The sequence below is a fragment of the Corvus cornix genome, chromosome 2 (assembly GCF_000738735.6).
Source record: "Corvus cornix cornix isolate S_Up_H32 chromosome 2, ASM73873v5, whole genome shotgun sequence".
Taxonomy (NCBI): Eukaryota; Metazoa; Chordata; class Aves; order Passeriformes; family Corvidae; genus Corvus; species Corvus cornix.
Window position 1 is genome coordinate 25,433,460 of NC_046333.1, and position 20,343 is coordinate 25,453,802.

At 37.8% G+C, this 20,343-nt stretch overlaps 1 protein-coding gene across 1 annotated transcript in view; it reads left to right on the plus strand.

Moving 5' to 3' along the window:
* CDK13 (cyclin dependent kinase 13) overlaps positions 1 to 20,343 on the plus strand; it is a 50,967-nt gene that overhangs the window by 18,176 nt on the left and 12,448 nt on the right. The window contains 6 exon segments of the mRNA XM_039571087.1: positions 1,745 to 1,915; positions 10,358 to 10,547; positions 14,307 to 14,363; positions 16,995 to 17,096; positions 17,214 to 17,291; positions 19,388 to 19,504. Coding sequence (XP_039427021.1) covers positions 1,745 to 1,915; positions 10,358 to 10,547; positions 14,307 to 14,363; positions 16,995 to 17,096; positions 17,214 to 17,291; positions 19,388 to 19,504 — 715 coding nt within the window.

A 20,343-nucleotide genomic window follows, 5' to 3' on the forward strand; every position in this document is an offset into this window, starting at 1 on the left:
TAGTTTTAAGTCTATCATTTGTCTAAATCAGAAATTACTGTTTGCTGCATTGGAAAATCGTTTATCTGTAAAGCTGTGGCTGAAATCAATCCAAGTAGTCTTAAATTCTAATTCTTATTTCTTGAGTTTTGACGCTCTGTATAAAGTTGAACTAGTAAAGAAGAGAGGCTAAATATCCTAGGGAAACTAAATGTCACCCTAGACAGGATGGCAAACAGTAATGAAGCTTGTAAAGGGATGTAACTGTGAAAGAAGCTATGCATAAAACTTGGTTGTTGTTTGTACTCCAGTAGTCAGTAGTTCATAGTACGAGGAGAATCTGCTGCTGTACAACACAGCCCTGAAGAGTTGCATGTGGGGGGTTCTTGCAGTATAACTGGCTTTACAACAGTGACATCATTTTTTAATTTCTTGTGAAACTACTGCTGAAATGAGCAAGGAGTCACCACTAGCATACATAGTATTGTCACTACATCTAAATAGATGATCCAAATTCTTTATATATGCAGTATGCTGTGTGATTGTTTTATGCTCAGTTAGTAGTTCTTTCTATGACTGCTTGCCCTTCTGACTTATTTGTGCATGCTTTGAATGCTGGACAGTTTCCTACTTCAGCAGGAACTGAATCCCATAGGACCACGTACCAACCTCAGTTCCTTCTTTCTGATCTCCAGAAGAATAAGCAGTGTCATTATAATTCCTTCTTCATTCTTTACCTGTCTTTGTCTCAGTTTGCAAACTTTAGTTCTAGTTGAACTGTCACAGGTTTTTACCTCTACCTTGAGAACCTTTGCAAATCATTGTTAGGATCTACTGGGATTCTCTTCTTTGCACATTTGCATTTTAATCCTGCCATAACCATATTGCCTCTTTGGCAAACATCAGGTTATTTGTGCGTCACAGTCATCTCTTAACCTCCCATAGAAGTTGTTGCTTTCTGCATTGACTGGGTCTGTACAGATACAGCAAGCAAAGCTGTTAGCTTTAGATTCAAATCCTGTGTGGAGAGTGGCATTATGTCCTTTGAGATACCTTAGAAGAAGCTGTGTAATGGACTTTCAGAGCAAGTGGTTGTGTGTGCTGGAATGTGATCTACTGTGAGTGTATCATGTAAGTTAGTGTAGGGTAAGTAGTTTTGAGGATATCTGGGCTGTCAATAAACTTCCCAGACACACCAGTAAACTTCCAAGAACAAAATGATTGAACTAGCGTATATAATCTGTAGATATCCTCCATCATGCATGGATCATGTTCCTGCTGTTTTGTAGAATCCAGTTTGATACAGACCACCCTGCAGTAAAATAATAAGGGAAAAATCTCCTCACTGTAAAAATGGCAGTGCCACTTATGCTTGTAGAAGGTATGCTAATTAATTTGAGAACTCTTTAGTGATCTGCCTCATATCTTGAACTGCGTAGTATTTCTGGCTAGATATATGCGTTCTGATCTGTGCTGATGTAGTATTAAGAAATCCAGAGCAGTCACAGGCCTCTGCTGATGATCGCTCTTTACTGGTAGACATGGTGTAGAATGTCGGGATATGTGAGTTGTGCAGGAGGAAGAAGGATATAGTGTGTAGCTGAAAATTCTCATTTGTAGTTTTGCTTCTCTCTGTGGTGCTGATTTCTGTTCAGCATAGTGCTTGGTGCAAGCATCAGGGTTTTAAAAAACAAACATACAAGTCAATACTAAATCCCATGTTTTGGTTGCTAATCTTAATGGGTATATTTACATTTTCTCTTAGGGGAAATGGTAGCACTGAAGAAAGTACGTCTGGATAATGAAAAGGAAGGGTTTCCAATTACAGCTATTCGAGAGATTAAGATTCTTCGACAGCTTAATCATCAAAGCATTATCAACATGAAGGAAATAGTGACAGATAAGGAAGATGCTTTGGACTTCAAGAAGGACAAAGGTATGTATGCTAACAGGGTGGCTCTTTCTGGACTGTTTGTAATGTGATAGTCTGCTATGCTGGATTTGAAGTTACGCTTCATTAAAAAATACGTTTGCAAGTTGTGATGATGAGGGATTTTAATTTTGATTTAAATACTATAAGAAGTTGCTTATTTAACTCAGCTATGCCTTTTGCTTATAGAAACATTCTGTGCAAATATTTTGTGGGATAAAAAATGTATTGCTTGATTCTGGTTTTGCTGTAGAGGAACAGATGTTTGACTCCTTGACACCCATGGATTAGGGAGGTCAGCAATAATAGGAAGCTCTTAATTGTAAGCTTTGTTTAACCTTTTTTTTTTAGTACTTTCTCATACCATTTAGAGTATAATAGGCTGAATGCTGAAGAGATGTTTTTCATTTTAGGCCTTGGTTTTATTTGGATTGTTCTTCAGTTACTTTTTTAATGATTGAGCATGTGTGTTTTGAGGGCTAAGAGAAGAGTAAATTAAAAGAATGAAAAGCAAGACTTGTATAGTGGTAGTGTTCTTCCCCAAGTAGAAGACATGCAGACTTCTCTTCTGGTTCCTTCAGTTTTAAGTCTGTCTTGTTTGAATTGCTTCAACCTTCTTAGTCCAGAGAATCAAGCAGAGTGAAAATCGTGCTGTGTTGTTGCTTGGTACTTTTGATATTGGAATGGTATCTTGCCACTGGAGGCATTTCATTTTAGGTCTAGGTGTTGAAAACCTATCATTTTGGGGATATTTTAGTGTGCTGTGGGCAATTTGTTACATAGTTTGGCTTAGGAGAGTGCTTGGAATGTGGTACCTGTCGTCCTTCCCTGCTCTCCCTCCTTGAGTTTCTATACAGCATGCCCAGCAGCAGTGCAGGTAGAAAAGGCTGTATGTACTGCATGGCCAGCTGAAACACCAGGTGATGTGATGATTCAGAAGGTGGATATCAAGCAGGAATTAGTTTGGATTTTTTTCGTAGCATCTTTAGAGAGTATAGTACTCAAGGGGTATACAGCACTGCCATGCTTTTTTTAAATTGTGTTTAAAAGTGGGAAGTATCTAGCAAGAGTTTCTTGAGAGTTGTGCAGGTTCAGTGGTCAGGCCCCACTCAAAATCCTGGCAGTCTGCAGCAGCCAGTTTAGTCTTTGTATGTGAACCTTGCACTAAGTTTTAATTAGGTCTAACCTACTTGGCTAATGAGACCACACTGAGTCTTGACTTAATACTTAATGACTCATTAATGAATTTTCTTTCTTTCTGTTTAGTGCCATGTTTAGAATTGAATAGTAAATTACTTTTTTTGTACTTCAAACTGTGTCTAATTTCAAATGGGTTTTTTTTGTCCAAGTCTGTATTTGTGCTTTTGATATTACTTTTGATTCAATTTCTTGTTCTTATTTAACAGCATATTAAAATAACTACATTTTCTGAAAATTTACAAGGGCACGGGCTTCTCTGGAGGTGCTAGAATAGAACTAATTTTTGATAGTTGAGTAAGTTCTGATAGTTTCTTGAAAACATTTGCGGGACAATGAGACTGCTGTTATATCTTGTCTGTATAAAGATGGAAGTTGTGGGTTTTTTTAGGCACTGTATTCTGTATTTCTCTAATGAGTAGTTCATTGTGGGATAGGGATTTATAGCTGAGTTGCGGCCAAATGTAGTCTGTGCAGGGAATGAATGCAAGTGGGAGGATATTCAGTCATTTCCACAGTAAAATGTTGCAAATGCAAAAGTAGGATGCTTAACAAGGAAGGGTTAGAAAAGTGGTAGTGATATCTTACAACGGGCAGAGCTTAAAAGCAGGGTGTTTTGCCCATATGATGAACATGCTTATGTTTAATGTATATTACATGCTTAGCATAGCTTTGAAATATGACTTGGAAAACCTTGCTGATATCCCACTTGTAAGAGTAGGGAATGAGAACATTTTTGCTATCACATGTTTTTCTAGTTAGTATGAATGAAGTTAATTTTGTTTCTAAGGTGGTGTATCATATCCTGACATAGTACTCATCTGCTTTTTCACTTAAGACAGTGTGGGGTTTGTTTTTTTGGTTGCATCTCAGTAGTTTAATATACAGTACATTCATTTTTCTGACAGTAATGTAAATGTTGGGCCCACTTTACAGCGCTTGATTTAAGGATGCTTTTTAAGATAGTAACATTGGACTGTAAGCCAGCAATGGCGTGGTTTGTGCGACTTTGTCCCAATATTTTGAGCTGCATTACATGTTTTTAAGTGACATACTCAAAAGTTTGGAAAAGAGAGGATTACTGGTTCCCCATGTTAAAGTCTGTCTCTGTATTTTCAACATCTTTTTATTTTCAAAGAAAATGGAAGAAATTATATCTGTGTTTTATCCTGGCCAGCTTGGACTATATATTTAAAGACAGGAACAGCTTTGATAGATAGTACTGGTTTTCTTCTTTCTGTACTAACCATTAGAAAAAGAAGTGTCACACACTGGAGCAGTGTAGCTACAAATTTTCTACGTGCATTTCTCTCCATTAGTGGAAGTCGGCACCTTAGGCAGCATATAATCGTATGGGTTGGGCATATACAAAGCAGAGTGGGTGATACGTGGATCTGTATACTGAAGATCAGAAGTTTTTAACTTTGCAATCTTCATTATGCATGAGACGTGCTTGATGATAGTTGGAGAATGGCATTACTGATTACTAATTGGTAATGTAACATCTTGATTCTCAGGCACAATACTGACAGGCAAAACGTGTATGTTGGGTGTGGCCGCAAGGGATATCCATTTTATATGTTTCTTATGTAGGCTTTTCTCACCTACCTATCATTCAGAAGGAGATAAGTGAACACACAAACTTAGGAATGGGAACTCGTGACTCTGAGGTTGTATTCAGTCTTTCATGTGTTGAGCCACTTTATTAGTTATAAAATGAGTTACTGGGAAAACACCCTTCTCAATTTGGGCTGTTGTCAGTTCTGGCTTTTTTTCCTTAGTGAGTGTATCATTTATATGACTTTGGCGTATATCTTTTTACTTTGGGTACTTGAGATGGTTCTTCAGTTCTCAATTGCCTCTAACAGCTGTAAAATGTTTTGCAAGTGCTAAACAGTCTAGCTATGGGATTGACATGATCTCTTTTTACTAAACAAATGGAAAATGCCTTAGCTTTTGTTGCTGTGAATGTAAACACAGTAAGTGTACTGCCTGACATCCCTTCCTCCTTTTGATTGGGATAGGCACTTTTTGCTAACCTGAGGGAGGATGTAAAACTTGACATGGAGACCAGTAATAAAAGATCTGGTTAACATTGCAGCGTGGGTTTTTTTCTGAGTTTTGTGTGTGTGAATTACTTTTTTTATGTATGTGTATTTCTGTAATTAAATTTAAGATTTAAGTTTGCTTTAGATGAAATTTTGAATTGATTTGCAGTACAAATGAGCAAACTTTTTTAGGCATGAAGTTGGTATTTATATTGACAGTACTGTAGTACAGGAGAACACTGACTGTAGTACACAGTAACCTGTACATAGTAACATTCTCACAGCCATCAGGGAGTACTTATTCCAAAATCTTGTGGTCTGGAAGGAGCCTGTGACAGAAGTCATGTAGTCAACATTACATGGTAGCTAGTTTTGTCTGTGTTTCCTAGGAAGTTGAGTAAAAGCAGAGATCCATATTTCAGAAACCTCTAATGCTCTACGGTTTGCCTTGCTGCTCCCAAAATAGCTGATAGAAACTTACCCAAATAGTTTTCATGCTAGAGCTAAGTTACCAGCAATAGTATGTCTGCTTGAGTGGTGCTTCCCATTTATGTGTGCTGTACTGGACTTTGGTCTGGAATGAGTGCAGACCTAATTGTGTGGCTTTTCAACTTGATATATGTCAAAATGAGAACAATCTCTGATTATTAATCAAAGATTTTTGTTTGCTCTAAGTTTTTGGTTTAGTTGTTCGGGGGTTTTTTTCTTATTTCCCTATATTATGTGAGGAAACAAGGACACTATTTACTCCCAGGGATTCTGTATGCCCTTGGCTTGTATCCCTGCTTCAGAATATATGTGGAGTTCCTGCAAGAGGAAAATGCAGTTGAACTTGAAAGGGGAGAATAACACTGTCATTAAATAGAAACTTAATATTGGGTGAAAATGTAAAAAAATAGTATAGCAGCAATGTTTTCTTTAGTCTTAAGGTGATTAATTCAGTAGCTATGGCTGTATTTGTTGTTCTGGAAATTAGAAAATGGATTAATAAAACCTGAGTCAAAAGAAAAGGCAAATGTCTATTGAAGGAACTTTAAGGAACTTCAAGGAATTGGTGGACAATTTCTTCTTTAGTTTTCAAGTTGTGGTTGATAAAATCCTGCTTAAAACTCTTGAAATAGTATATTGTGAGTACTGGAAAAGAAATGTTAAGGAAATAGAAGAGTAAATGTAATCTGATTATATTTAATCAATCAAGGGGAATAATAATCTATGTATTGCATAGAAGAAGCTGGGGGAGGCTTATTAGGAAAATGAAAATCTGATGGGGTCTCATTTTGAAAACTGAGTACAGAACAAATGTTGGAAACCTGTTTCACAACTCAGCATTGTATGTACTATGCACTGAATGAGGCAGGGATAGTGGGGTTTGTTTAAAGCATTTCTGTATTTCAAGATACTATTGTAATGAATTTATACCAGAATTGAATTTAAATTTGCATGTAATAAGGCATTTCTGGTCTCCTGGTTCCTCTAATCTCTATCTAATCAGATATTTTGAGAAACACTGAACACTTTTCCTATTAATTACATTTGGAAAACTTGCTTAAAAGCCATCATCTATGGAGGCTTTTGGATCATTTTTCCCTGCACCACCACCCTCCCCTTCCAGTCTGAAGCACTTTATCTGTGGGAACAAGTGATACCCTGTTTTGTTGGGTCTGTGTGATTTGAAGACAGTCCAAAGAAATCCAGAGCCTGCCTGTGTCACAAAAACGTGAAGTATGTTTTGTTAGGATTTTTTGGCCTCTCAGAAAATCCACTGTTTATTGAAGATCATTAGTGCCATGTGTTGTTGAGTTACCACTCTTGTATGCATACCTTTACTGCATTATACCCCAGCTCATTTTGTGTTAAGAAACTGCTTCTGTTAGAGCTCCATGACTTGAAACATATGACCAAGAGGAGCAGATGTGTTAGTCCTTTAATTATTCTAAATTGGTACCTCACTTGCTGAACCCCATCAGTCTTAACTGACAAAATGGTCAGAAAGGTGGATTTTTCTAAGTGCAAACAAAAGGAGTAAGGTGAAGGTTATTTCCATCCATGTGAATCTCCTTTATTTATTGTGTACCTCCCTAACAGATTCAGCTGCTCTCTCTTATCCCATATTCAGAAATAGGCAGTGTTCCTACTTTTCAACTGTTCCAGCTGCTGCTCTGTCAACATGTAGTGGCATTAAGGTTTCTGATTATCTCAGTAGATGAAGGAAAGTAGATGAGCTGTGTGGTGTTAGTAAAGGAAATGAGGCACCTAGGACACAACCCCTCTGTTAGTGCTTTGTTGCAGCATGTGGAAATGGACTGTAGGCTTTCTCCCACCCCACAGGTGGGAAGTGCAGGTCTTTAACACAACAGCAGTAAGATGAGGAACTTTAAAGTCAAGTGAGTAATTCTGAGTTCATTTGAATTGCATGTACTTTTCTGTGAGAGAGCTTTAGGTGTTTTTATGACACTACTTCCCAGAATGGGGACTGGGCAAAGCTAGCATCAAGCAAAATGTGATTTTAAAATGTAACCTCCAAGTTATGAAATGTTTTGCCCTCATAAAAGAAGAAACTGTTATTTTTTCTGTTATGTTCTCCTTTTTTGAGATACGGATATTTGTGCAGCACTTGTTTTGATAGAACTAAAGTATGGTGTGAACTTGAACTCATACTAAGCTGTAGTAAGCACACTTCTGCCTGTGCACAGTTCATTTGTGATGTCTTCCGTGACTGTTTTCTTCTTCCTGAATGACTAGCTGCTTTCCCTTTTATGGAGGATTAAATCCCCCAACGTGATGAAAAGAGATGAAGATCTGAAATTAGCAGGTGGAATAACGTAACCATTTTGTTGGTGGAAACAACAGATTTCTGTCAGAAAAGGGCAACATGTTTGTCTAGGAATAAATTAACAGGAGTTCCACTTCAGTTTGCTTGATAACTTTTTTGCAGCTACAGTCACTTCCAAATATAGCTTGAGTAATACTGAAAATCAGGTTTGAATGGTAAGATTGCCAAGGTTATTAGACTAATTTTCATAGTTTCTTGTAATAGATGAAGAAGACTACCAGTTTTACTTAAAAAAAAAAATTAATAATGTAGTTAGGAAATAGGCAAGAATGCACAAGTGTAATGAATCTGTGCATTTGCTCTTGATCTCATAAGGAAGGAATATTTAGCATTTATACTGTTTCAGTGTATGTTTCTTAATAAGAGTTGCAGAGAATGTAAATAATCAGATGTCACCTCCCAGGTGGTAGTCTACTTTGTTTATGAGTCTAGTCTATTGCTGTCAGCTTTCCTTCTTGCATAAGGGTACCAATTGTGATTGCTGGTTATAAATAGCAGTGAAAAAATCCTGGGAGTTAGTGACAGAGCAGGAAATTGCTCAAGGCACAGATCCTGCTTTGCATATAAACAAGAGGTCTCTGTTCAGCTGTTCTCACTAAACAGTTCTACAGTCAGTCTTTCTCCTTGTCATGTACACACATGCAGCCGGCTGCCATGACAGAGTTAACTTTCTCTTGTACTCCGTAGCAAGAAGGTACCAAGATTCACTGGTATTCATTCAGTTTTGTTGAACTGACATCCTCTGAAGGATTATTCTGACGCTGCAGCATTAATATCAGGTGTTTTGTTTCGAGGCATTTTAAAATATGTCATGGTTCATACTTCAGCAGTCGTCGTTGAAGTAGATCCAACAACAGATTGCCAGCTATCTAGTTTGAAAAGACCAAGATTAGGAGCCTCTGTGCTGTTCTGTGTTGAACGGGTAAACTGGATTGGTGAACTCAGTTATGCAAATAGTAACACAGCAGACTTTTGATTATTCATAGCTCTTAATACTTCTTCTCTTCTTGTGAAGTGATGGGATTGTGTTGTACCTGCTTGATTCACCTCCTATTTCACCCCCTCTGTACACAGCAGCAGCGGTATTCTATGATAAGTATTTTGCTTTCTCTGTATAACATACAACAGGACAAAAGGACCTCAATCAAAAACAGTGAGCTTCTTGCATGTCTTATGCAATGGCCTGTGGTTTAGCTGATGTATGCTGATCGTTGTTACAAGTTTAACACTTACTGTATGAGTGATCTTATTCCTCAATAGCAGATGGACCTAGCATTCTTTTTTCCCTTTTCAGCTACTAAACAAGAAAAGGAGTCAGTTCATCCGAATGCGGCCATATGTGTATGACTTCTGTCAAGCTGGCTTCTCTTTATTGCTCCAAGACTTTGACTAGTTTCTGAGTTGAAACTTATTTAGGAGCAAGAACATGTAATGAGTTCTCGTTGGGCAGAAGCTATTTCTAGTGGTGGGTTTAAGGAGGTGCTTTTGGAAATGCAAGGTAGACAGACCCACTTGAACGTGGTTTCTGCATTGCTCCTTTCGCTCTGCAGGGGCTGCATTGTTCTGTGTGTCCCAGGGTGAAGAAAGGAAAGAATGAAGTACTAAAAAGTAGATTGTACTGGGAATGGTTGTTTTGGAGATTGGTTATTGCTGCTTCTGAAGCACTCAGCACTTTTCCTCTTTAAGAGTGCTTATATGTATCAAAGAGCCTTGGCTTTAATAGCTTTATTGGTAAAATTATACAGGCTAACATGAGATAACACCACATTCTCTTGTGCTTAATGTATGCATGTGGCAACTTAAAATATGAAGTCTGTCTTTGCAGAGCTGCTGTTACTAGTAGGTTAGTTCTGCTTTCTCATTTTGTCCTGTCTTACAGGTATTTTTAGTCTGAGAAGGGCAGTCCTATTTCTGACCCAGTTGCACAGAAATCTTAAAAAAAATTAATCACTGAGTCATGACAGATGAACAATAATGCACAATAATTCTTGTACATATTTTGTTTCTAGATTTCTCTCAAAACTTTACATATTAGCACAGTTAATTTTTTGTGAAATAAAATGGATGGAGATTGAGGGCTGTAGGGAGAATACATGTTTGTCTAGACTAAAGCACTGTGTGCTAATTATACTTCTTTTCACAAACATTTGACTAGTATAATTGTTTATATGGAACAGCAATTTATTAAAACTTTTTATTGTACTGTATTACATTTGACATGAGATACAGCTATAAATACTGCAGAAAATGTAAGCAGTTGTATGAAAAATGCTTCTGATTTTAAAAAGTAGGCAACAGCAATGCTTTGGACTGCTGTTAAATCAGTTTTTCTCTCTGTGTTTCTCCTACCTTTTCCCTTTCTTTTTGTAGGTGCATTTTACCTGGTATTTGAATATATGGACCATGACTTGATGGGACTGCTGGAATCTGGTTTGGTTCATTTTAATGAAAATCATATTAAATCTTTTATGAGACAGCTGATGGAGGGCTTGGCCTATTGCCACAAGAAGAACTTTTTGCACAGAGATATCAAATGTTCCAATATTCTACTAAATAACAGGTATGGATATTACTTAAAAGTACATAACAAAAATTGTATGTTAACATCTTTATATCATTCTTTTACTCTTCACAGTTCACCTGACTAGAGTCACTAGCAAAACTTACTTTTTAAATTGTTTAGTTTCTTTAAAATCAATTGCAAAATAATGTTCCTGCTTAACACTGGAGCCTGCAGCTGTGTGTTAAACTTAATCTGTTTTAAAAGAGAAGACTCAAGTTTAATCCTGTTAAGTCAGAGTATTGGGGGAAAATTAGCTGCGTTCAAATATATTAAAATGGAATTGTAGGATGTAAGTGTTTGATGTGTATTCTTTCTGCCATCTCATTTCAAGATCGAAGTGTGGCTAGACTGTTTCTTCGTGACAGTTCTGAGGTCCTTGTTGTCATCAGTCAGGATAATGCTTTAAAAGAGTATTTGATCAGGCATGTTCAAACATGCCTTAACTTACAGTTATTGCTATAATCAAAGGGGGAGAATAATTTGTTTCTTACTACTTTAACGCATGGTAATTACAAATTATATTAGTAAGTGTGGTGTTTTGGTGTGCAGCAGCAAATAAAAAGCCGGTGTGAAGATAGTGGATGACAGCATTACCAGCAGTTGTGCATCATAACCTGGAGTACTAAATCCAGGGAGCAACTGTAAGAGTAAGGTTTATAACAGCAAAAAAGGGTTTAGTTAAAAAAAAGAGCAGGTAGTCAGCTCCTGGGATTTGTTGCCACAGGAGATTTTCCGGGTAGTGTCAGGAGTTTCAAAAAAGATGAGACACATTAAAGGATAGGATCATTAACACCTGCTAATGGGAGTGGATGTTTTAGCATCCTAAACACAGTGTTTGTGGGTTGTGGTTTAGCATGAGGAAGATGGGCCCTAAAGGGAGTGGGTTCACATGTTCTCCCTAGAAATCTACTGCTGCTGTTGGAGAGCAAATACTGGGCAAAATGGATGAAGGGTCTATTTTGATAGGTCAAGCTTTCTCCAAATTAAATTTTCTGCTACCTCCTCCTTTTTCCTTTAGAGCAAACTAACACTAGACTGTTCTCATCTCTGTATCTTACTGCAGCCTTGCCAGATTATGATATGGACTCCTAAACAGATGTACATGTTTCTCCCCATTACTCCCTGTGCCCACACACCTAATCTTATTGCCTGCTAATCTCCAGGGTTAGTGTTTCCCTGTGCACCTTTGGGAACTCAGAAGCTGGATGTAACCTGACAATGGAGAAGAGTGCATTATGGTAGAGGAGGAGCTTGTTATTTTACTGTGCTCTCCAATCCAGGTTACAGAGTTGGATATTCTCCCCATAGGATAGTGTCTGAGCATCCTTAGATTTTTCTACCAGTAGCAGAAAAACATGATAGTAGATCTGAATAATTTTAAGCCAGTGTTTCAAAAATCCTATTACCAGTTACAGCCTGAAGCCAAACACATGGATTACGTATCTTTTACATGGGCAACTTCAATGAATTTTGAGCAAATACATTGTAGCGGGTTGAGTTCGAAACCAGGCAGAAACACCAATTGAATGTAGTGCTTTTGGTTCAAAATATTCATTACTTACTTATTTTCCTTCTGTGAGATAAGAATTAGGAGAAAAGCAAAGCAGGCACAAACCTTAAACAGTTGCAGTACAATGGAAGAGTTCTATTACTAATAGAATTAAAAGTAAAGAGAAAATAACAAAACAAAATTAAAGCAAATCCCCCCCCCCCCTCCAGCACTTCTCTCCTTTTACCCAGCTCACACAAGGGATAACAGAACATGGGATGTTAAGTCAGTGTTCCAGTTCTTGAAAAGTCTCTCTCTTATGCTTAAGGAAAAAAGGGTTTTCCTTCAGTTGCACGTGGTTCCCAAACTGCCACTAACAGCAGATCTGCCCGGAAACAAACAATCTGCTGTGTGTAGGACATCTCTCCCATGAAAAATCTCACAGTTCCTTCACACTACAAAACATGGGCCATCACATGGGGTTATTCATCTTTTTAAGGATAAGTTATTTTGGCCTGCACACAAAGGCTTTTCTTCGCCACAAGTCTCTAACAGCCTCTCACTACTTCTATATAGCCTGGCATAGGCACTCTTCACAATCTTCACAGGCACACGAGGATACTCCATCCCCCCATGTTCTTCAAATGGATTAAAGAGACAAACAGTTTGTGGTATTACAGTTTCTTACCACGGCATGCAAGAAGGTTTTTTAAGCTACGCGCCAGAGTCACGGCACCGCCCTCTTTTCTCCCGTCGCCATTTCCAGCTCCGTCCCACGTGACTCACTTCTCTTTCTCCCTGGCTCTGAAGCCGCCATGTTGAAGGGTGTTCTTGTTCAGGCTCTACGGTGGGGAAAGCCTCGCTCCCTCTGTGCTGCTGGCTGCATGGTGTCCTCTTCAGTTCAGCACGAAGTGTGCTGGCTGCAGACAGGAGGCTCTGCCGGCTCCCGTTGGCTCCGCCGGCTCCGCATGGAGAGGAGAGGGACCCGCCTGTCCCCAGGAGCCGCGCTGGATGGGTTTAGCTGTGAGCAGTCCATGGCTGGTTTGAGCTGCCTGTGGCTCTGGGACAGTCCCCCCCAGCGACCTGGGGTCCGTGCCACAGTGTTGGGAAAGGGGCAGTGGCCCCGGCGGGGCCGGGAGGCTCCGAGCCCCCCCCACCTTCCAGCAGGCGAGCTCCGACAAAAAAGGGGAAGTCCCGCCTTTCTGTGCGGTTTAAATATGTAAATTGTGAGAAGCGTAATTGGTCTTAAAGACTGTCCATCAACTCAGGGTCAACCCAAGACATACATTTATTTTCTAAATACCTTCTCAGAAATAAGCATGTAAATTTGAGGGGAACGTTTCTTTGTTTATGCGCGTTCTCCAAGAAATCAGAGTAAAGGTCTGAGGAGAAAAGTGGATGGAAACTATGACCAGCATATTCGGTCATCACAAAATGGTCACGTATGTGCTATTACCACAAAATGGTCATGCTAGCAGCAAATCTTGCCATAATTTGAGAACATAACACTATTGGAAAGTGATGGGAGTTACAAAAGTTTATCAGTACAGAAAAGGAAAACCACATATAACAGTCCAACATTAATTTCGTGTGTTAGAAAAGCTTGCAGATAGCTTTCTGTTTGAATCATCCAGACTTTACAGATAGATGGAGATTCTAGTCATTGAGCAGTGCCTTTTAGCTGTGGGAACTGCCAGGCAAGAGCTCTGTATCTTCTACTCTTCCCCTTGTGTCTGGGAAAACTCAGGAATGAGTTAGGGGTTATGTCATTCAGCAAGTTGGCTGCTGACAAAACTGAAGCCCTTATCTGGTTGATCACCCTGATTTAAAGGCTGTATTTAAACTGTACAATAGCACAACAGGACTTTGATGGTTTCCTAGAAGGAAGTATGACTGCTGATAGTTGTTTGCTGTACAAATGCTCATGCTGGCAGCAAGGCCTGAGAAAATAGCAGTTTCTTCCCTCATTTTTTTCCTGCAGAGTTACTGACTTGAATATTTTATGGTATAGACTAAATTTGACTAACATCCAGTGATATAAATGCCATTGGATAAGCATACCTAATTTTGCTTACTTGTCTTTGCTATTTTGTTAAGTTAGCATACTGTTTACTGAAGTGATGCAGAGATAGCAAAGCATTGCCTCTTCATTAATGTAGTTTGGTGAAGATCAGTTGCAGCTGTTTCAGTCTTAAACTTTACCTGATTTTGGGGGAGGAAGGTTTAACAGGATTAACCACTAAATAATTCTTTGCTTTTTCCACCAGAGGGCAGATAAAGCTCGCAGATTTTGGGCTTGCTCGGCTGTACAACTCGGAAGAAAGGTAAGATTCAATTATACTGTGAAAAATCATTCAGAAGTTTAATCTTGTTGCATAACTATTATGAGGGCCAGAAGACTACTGTTTAGAGGAAATGTTACTTTAATGTAATACAAGTAATTGCTTAGGAAATTGAGAGAAATACAGGTTGTCTTACACTGCATAAAACCACAAAAGTCTGTGCAAGTGTATTGCTTTTCCAGGTGTTCTGGCCATATAGTGATTGGAAATTAAGTTACAGTCCTAAGTTTCTGATCCTGTAAACCTAAGGTATATTTCTTCTCTTGGTATACCGAAGACTTTAGGGAAAGCAATTTTTATTTTTTTCCTGACACAAAGTAGCATACAGTTTCTATTCAATAAGCATTACTTTTGTGTAAGATTTAACCTTACATTTCAAGAGGTTTGTTGTATTCTTTAGGCAGTCAGTGCTGTTGAATCTGCTGGAAACAGAGATACATGTTTAAATAAAAGTTATTCTGAAACTTCTTGTGACTTGTGCTTCTGTTGTTCTTGGCTTCATTATGCTCATACTCCAGGAAACAGGTGCACAGTTTTTTTACGATTAAGAACTTCAGTATTTACTTTGTAATGTTGTATTTGTCATGTGGAACTGACTTTTCAAAATTCAGGCTGAATGTTCACTACAGTAGTATGTCCATGAGGTGGTTGGATACAGAGATGGTTGGATACCTGAGCTTACTTTGATTTCTGCATGTCTGTTTTGGGAAATAATATCCATAATGTTAGTTTTATGAGTTTATTGTTTTCTACAGAGCTCTTAGGTTGTTGATAAATGTGTTAGCATTAGTTTCACTGAGCTGTTGCCTCTGAACTGTTATTTCAGGTAAATATGTTCAGGTACAGTTATGAAAACTGCTGGGTATAATAGCAAAGTGAGATAATCTGAAGTAGCTGCTAGCTAATTACTTTTTGGTTTGGAAGTACTTGATAATAAAAGGATGTTATCCTACCTTCTTGTTTTTAACAGTACCAAACAAGCCTAATGTTGTTTGTTTTTTTTTTCCTCTGGTTTACTGTGTTTTGCTTGGGGTTTTTTTAATGTCTGTTTTTAAATTAATTTAAATTTTGTTTGTAAAACTCACTGTTCATTAAGGATTAGAAGTTCAGCGTCCTTATAATGCCAGTAGGAGATTTTACTGTACATCAAACAGCAACATTATTATGCCATTATGCATAAATGAACCCAAGATTAAGATAGCTAATAGAATTGCCAGTTGAACATGGGAGAATAATTAGAATCTCAGTAGATTTTTGATAATTCTTTTTCTCATTCATTTTCCTTCTGACCTGCAGTAACAGGTGTAGTTAATGTATATCAACAAGTGTATAATAGCTGCTGGTTTTAATTCATGTACTTTGCATGCGGTTTACTGTTGTTTAGAATTTAATACTGTTTGAAAGGGTACACAATTTAGTAGGGGCATAAGGGGGAGGAAATAAAAATTTAAGCAAATTCCCAGTAGTTGTTGTAGTTGTGCTCCTTTAAATGTTGTTCTGGTGGATTTAATATGTTTGGAGTAGGAGATATGACAGATTGCATGACAAGACAACTGTTCAAATAAAAACCACCATATCCTAATATATATGAGCAATGTATATGTAGAGGTACCCTTGCTTCAGAGATAAATAAGATAAATGATGGGATTGTTTCCAAAAACATACTACTTTTTAAAAATGAATCGGGGTTATGTGCGTTAATGAAAGAAAGACTCAGATGATTACAGTAATGATACCTGTATTACTGAGAATGCTGTAAGAGCTTGTTAGGCTTTATTCTATGGTTATTCATACTTAATGTTACTCTTTCTGTTCAGAGTTACCTAGTGTTGATAACAGTGAAAAATTGAAAAAAAATTGAAAGAATTCTGGGATCACTTTTAAAACATCCTGGTTGAAACAAAACCAAAATCGAACATATCTTTTCTGCTTTCCCATCTGAACTGTTGATGCTGTAGTTTAGCTTGCGCACAAGTAAAGTGTGTCTGCATTAGTAGAAATCTTTCCTTCAGTGGGAGGATGGAAAGGATTATTCACAGTGACCAAAATTTCTGGTTAGAGCTGTGGAGAATTAAAGATGTTGTGAAATATAGGAAGATACTAGAAGCATTCCAGGCTTTGGAATCAAAATTGTTGAACAATATAATTCCAGAAAAAGGCTTTTATCTCTTTTGCTCATACTTAAAGAGGGAAGAGTGACTTTTTTTCTTCTTTTTAAAATGCTTGTAGAGGTCCTGTATTCAGTATGGTAATAACCAACAGTTGCATGGAATTTACTGGTTTTATCTAAGCAGGTCCTGCTCCGGAAATTACTAGCAATGTAATAAATATACAGTATTGCTTTCTGAATGATAGTGGAGATACAGAATTCACGTAGCATCAAGGTGGCTGTGTGATTATTATCTATATGTTCAGTCTGACCTTTTGTAGCCTTCATCAGACAATTGCATTTGTTTTTGTGCAGTTACAGCTTTGCAGGGCTAAAATGAAAAGAGAGTGGGAGATTGTACTGTTCTTAAACAGTATCACAGAAGTAAAGTCCTTAAGGTATCATTTTGTCAGAGGTGTGATCATACCCAAATGATAGTCCTCTCTTCTTCCTCCTCCTAACAGCCGACCATATACGAACAAAGTTATTACGTTATGGTATCGGCCTCCTGAACTGCTGCTTGGGGAAGAAAGATACACACCAGCTATTGATGTCTGGAGCTGTGGGTAAGAGTTTGGACAGAAGCGTAGCAAGGATAAAAACAATCCAAAAATAAATCTTAAAGTTTCTATCAATCTGTAATGAAAGCCATAATGATGGAATTATGCAAAACTGTTTTACAGCTGTATCCTGGGTGAACTTTTTACAAAAAAGCCAATATTTCAAGCAAATCAAGAACTTGCTCAACTGGAACTCATAAGGTAACTTGCAAGCATTTCTACATAGTAGGTGCCTCATAAACAGATTTCTTAGTGTTAAAATCTGAGATAATGCACTGCAAACACCTGCAAGTGCTCAGTTTTTGCTCTAAGTGAGATGTTAGAGGTTTTGAGGGGCAAGTAACAAGTGACTTTGGCACCGACATGAAGGTTTTTTTTGTGAATGTTCTGTATTCCTAGCAATGTACAGTTGATCAGTAAGATGGGTTTTTGTAGAGTAGGTGGAGTTGCCTGTTACTGAAATTGTAAAGAGAGCGTAATCAAAATGCCTGTAATTTTTAAAATGATGTTGCAAATTGCTTGCAGCAAATTAAAGTGAGAACATGGAAAATAGTAAGGACAAGTGGGATTTGGGAGGAATAGGTATTTGGGATGCTGCTGGCCATGAGTTCTTGTTTCAAACCTACAATGTACACACTTGGGCTTTGTTACTTTTGCGGGAATATTTCTGTTCCCTTACAAACTGCCAGACATTTGATGGAGATAAAAATTCTTATTTCTTTCCTTGTTCTCAATAAATCATAGAATGAGAAGTATTTAATTCAGTAGTACCAGAGCATCTTTTTCTTTCTCTTTATTCAGTGAGCAAAATTTGCTCTTGATTCTGATGTCATAATTGACATTGTAAAGGAGGAGGGGTGCTCTTCCTAGAAACAAGGGGAAAAGAGGGTGGGTCCTACAGAACTTACAGAATGTGAACAGTAAATGGTCAAATTAACTTAATAAAAAATGTTATGAAGTTACATATTGAGATGTTTTTCAAAACAGATTGAACAGTAGCATGTTTCTGTGTAATGTGTTATTAGCTGGCCTGAAAAATTGAAGGTTTTAGGAGGTGCAAAGTGTATCAGTGGTTGTTTTTGGCATAAGAAGAGTTTTAACTCATGGGTTTGGGAATTTTTGGTTTTGAGCACTAGATGGCATGAATGCACATTGAGAATGCAAAGTTATTCTTTCTTTGTGTTGTACCTCTGGTACAAAACCCTAAAAATTTGTGGTTTCCTTCTGCTGGAAGCTTCTGTTTGTAGCTCATTTTTCCTCTACACTGATGCTATGCATTTTTTGCTGTTTGAGCATAATAAATCAGTTCTATTAACATCTCTGCTGTGATCATGTTGCAGTCAACAATTCTACATTTATCTTTTCAAACTTCATCAAAGATAAAGCTGAAGTAAATTCTGACAGTAAGAGATTCATTATTTTTATTCTCCCTCCTGAAAATACCCCAACTGGCATAAAGTCAGATTGGTTTGCATAGCACCTGGGCCATAACTAATAGATCATTAGGTCTCTTACACTAACCATTTAAATCTAATAAAAAGGAGGGCTGAACTAGGGAGAAATGTATTTGCAAAATGTCCTTTTATGACTGCCTGCATCAGAATTTGAAACTTTGCATATATGGAAATACGTTATTAGTTCTTCTGCTTAAAGTGTGGTGTTGATCAACCTGTGCTTAGCCGTCCTTGGTTGGAAAAAAGGATGGGGATGGAATGTGAGGCATAAGAGTGTGGGCAACTCCATTTGTGGAGATAGATGAGGCTTGAGACATGAAACTCATAACTGAAGTAAAAAATACAGAGGTTTTCTAGTGGTTTCTGCCTTTAGGACTTACTGAATTGTTTGGTGTTTTTCCCTTATGTCTTCAGTGTTAAATAAATTCTCAGTGAAAAGTGCTTTTTCAGCTATTTGGTATATCTTTCCTCAATGGCGTTGGGAGCTAAGGCCATAAAAGTTACTCTGAATGTGGGCTATCCAGTTCATCTAGTCAGATACCTGGAGTACTCTTCAGACATAGTCGGTTAAGTTTTTCAAAACATTTCTGTAGAGGATGTGTGGGCTGGGCTGAGGCAGAAACAGTAAGTTTGGTCTCTGTGGTGATTAGCTTTTGTAGACAATTCACCATTATGTAATGGTGTTGGACATTTTGACAGTGGAGAAATTTTAGCTAAAAATAACCCGAACATTAAAATTGAAAATTATTTTTGTTTTCACTGTACTTGCAAGAGTAAAAATGACAGCTGTGCTCGCTTGTGGTTTTGGAACTCATACCCTTTTTTCCCTTCTTTTTGGTGCAGCCGAATTTGCGGAAGTCCTTGTCCAGCAGTGTGGCCTGATGTTATAAAATTAGCTTATTTCAACACAATGAAACCAAAGAAGCAGTATCGTCGAAAACTGAGAGAAGAGTTTGCTTTGTAAGGATGAAGAATTAGTTTAGTCAACTGTAATAGCATTATAAGTTTTCTTGGAGACTTTATGAACTTCAGTATTTTTTGGAGAATGAACACAGATTGAGTGTAAAGAAAAATGGCTTTAGGTTCTTGTTCTTCCCATGATACCCACAGAGCTTGTATTAACCCTTATTTAATAGAAGTGTCAGGCAGAGGAAAGAAGGCTCTAAAATTTCGGCCACCTGTCAGCTTTCACCTAAGGAAACTATTTGTTTGGTATACCTGCTTGTTGCCCTGTCCAAAAAACAGGTCAGAGTATTTAATTGTTTTTTTATTAGTAAAACTGGCTACAGCTAAATACGTAGTCTGGTTGACATTACAGTCTTTTGGGTCATAAACTCATTCAACACAGAGGAGTTACGTGAACCGTATGTCTTAAAGTACTACCATTGGACTAGTTTTGTGCATATATCACAAGTGAAAGGTGTGGAAAACAGCTGTAAGTTTATTTTAAAGGGGTTGTTCCTCTCGTTCTGGTACAGTGGGCTTCAAGAGAAATGCATCGTCCTGTTCATAGTAATGAGACTAATATCTTTGAAGCAATAGAATTATTTTCCATAAATCAATCAAAAGCCCAACTCCCTGGTGGTAAATTCCAAAATGTAAAGTAACAATATAGTCTTGACTTAAAAATGTGGGTGTGGGTTTTTTTAAGGACAAGGTTTCAAGCAATGAAGCAACACAAGGCAAAGAAAGCTTGGGTTTTTAATAGCACAGGTAGTAAAAGGTGAAGTTTATCTCTTCCTCTTGCTATCAAGCTCAGGTTGTGGGTGCGTTTTGTTAGTGTGTAAGTTACCTCAGGA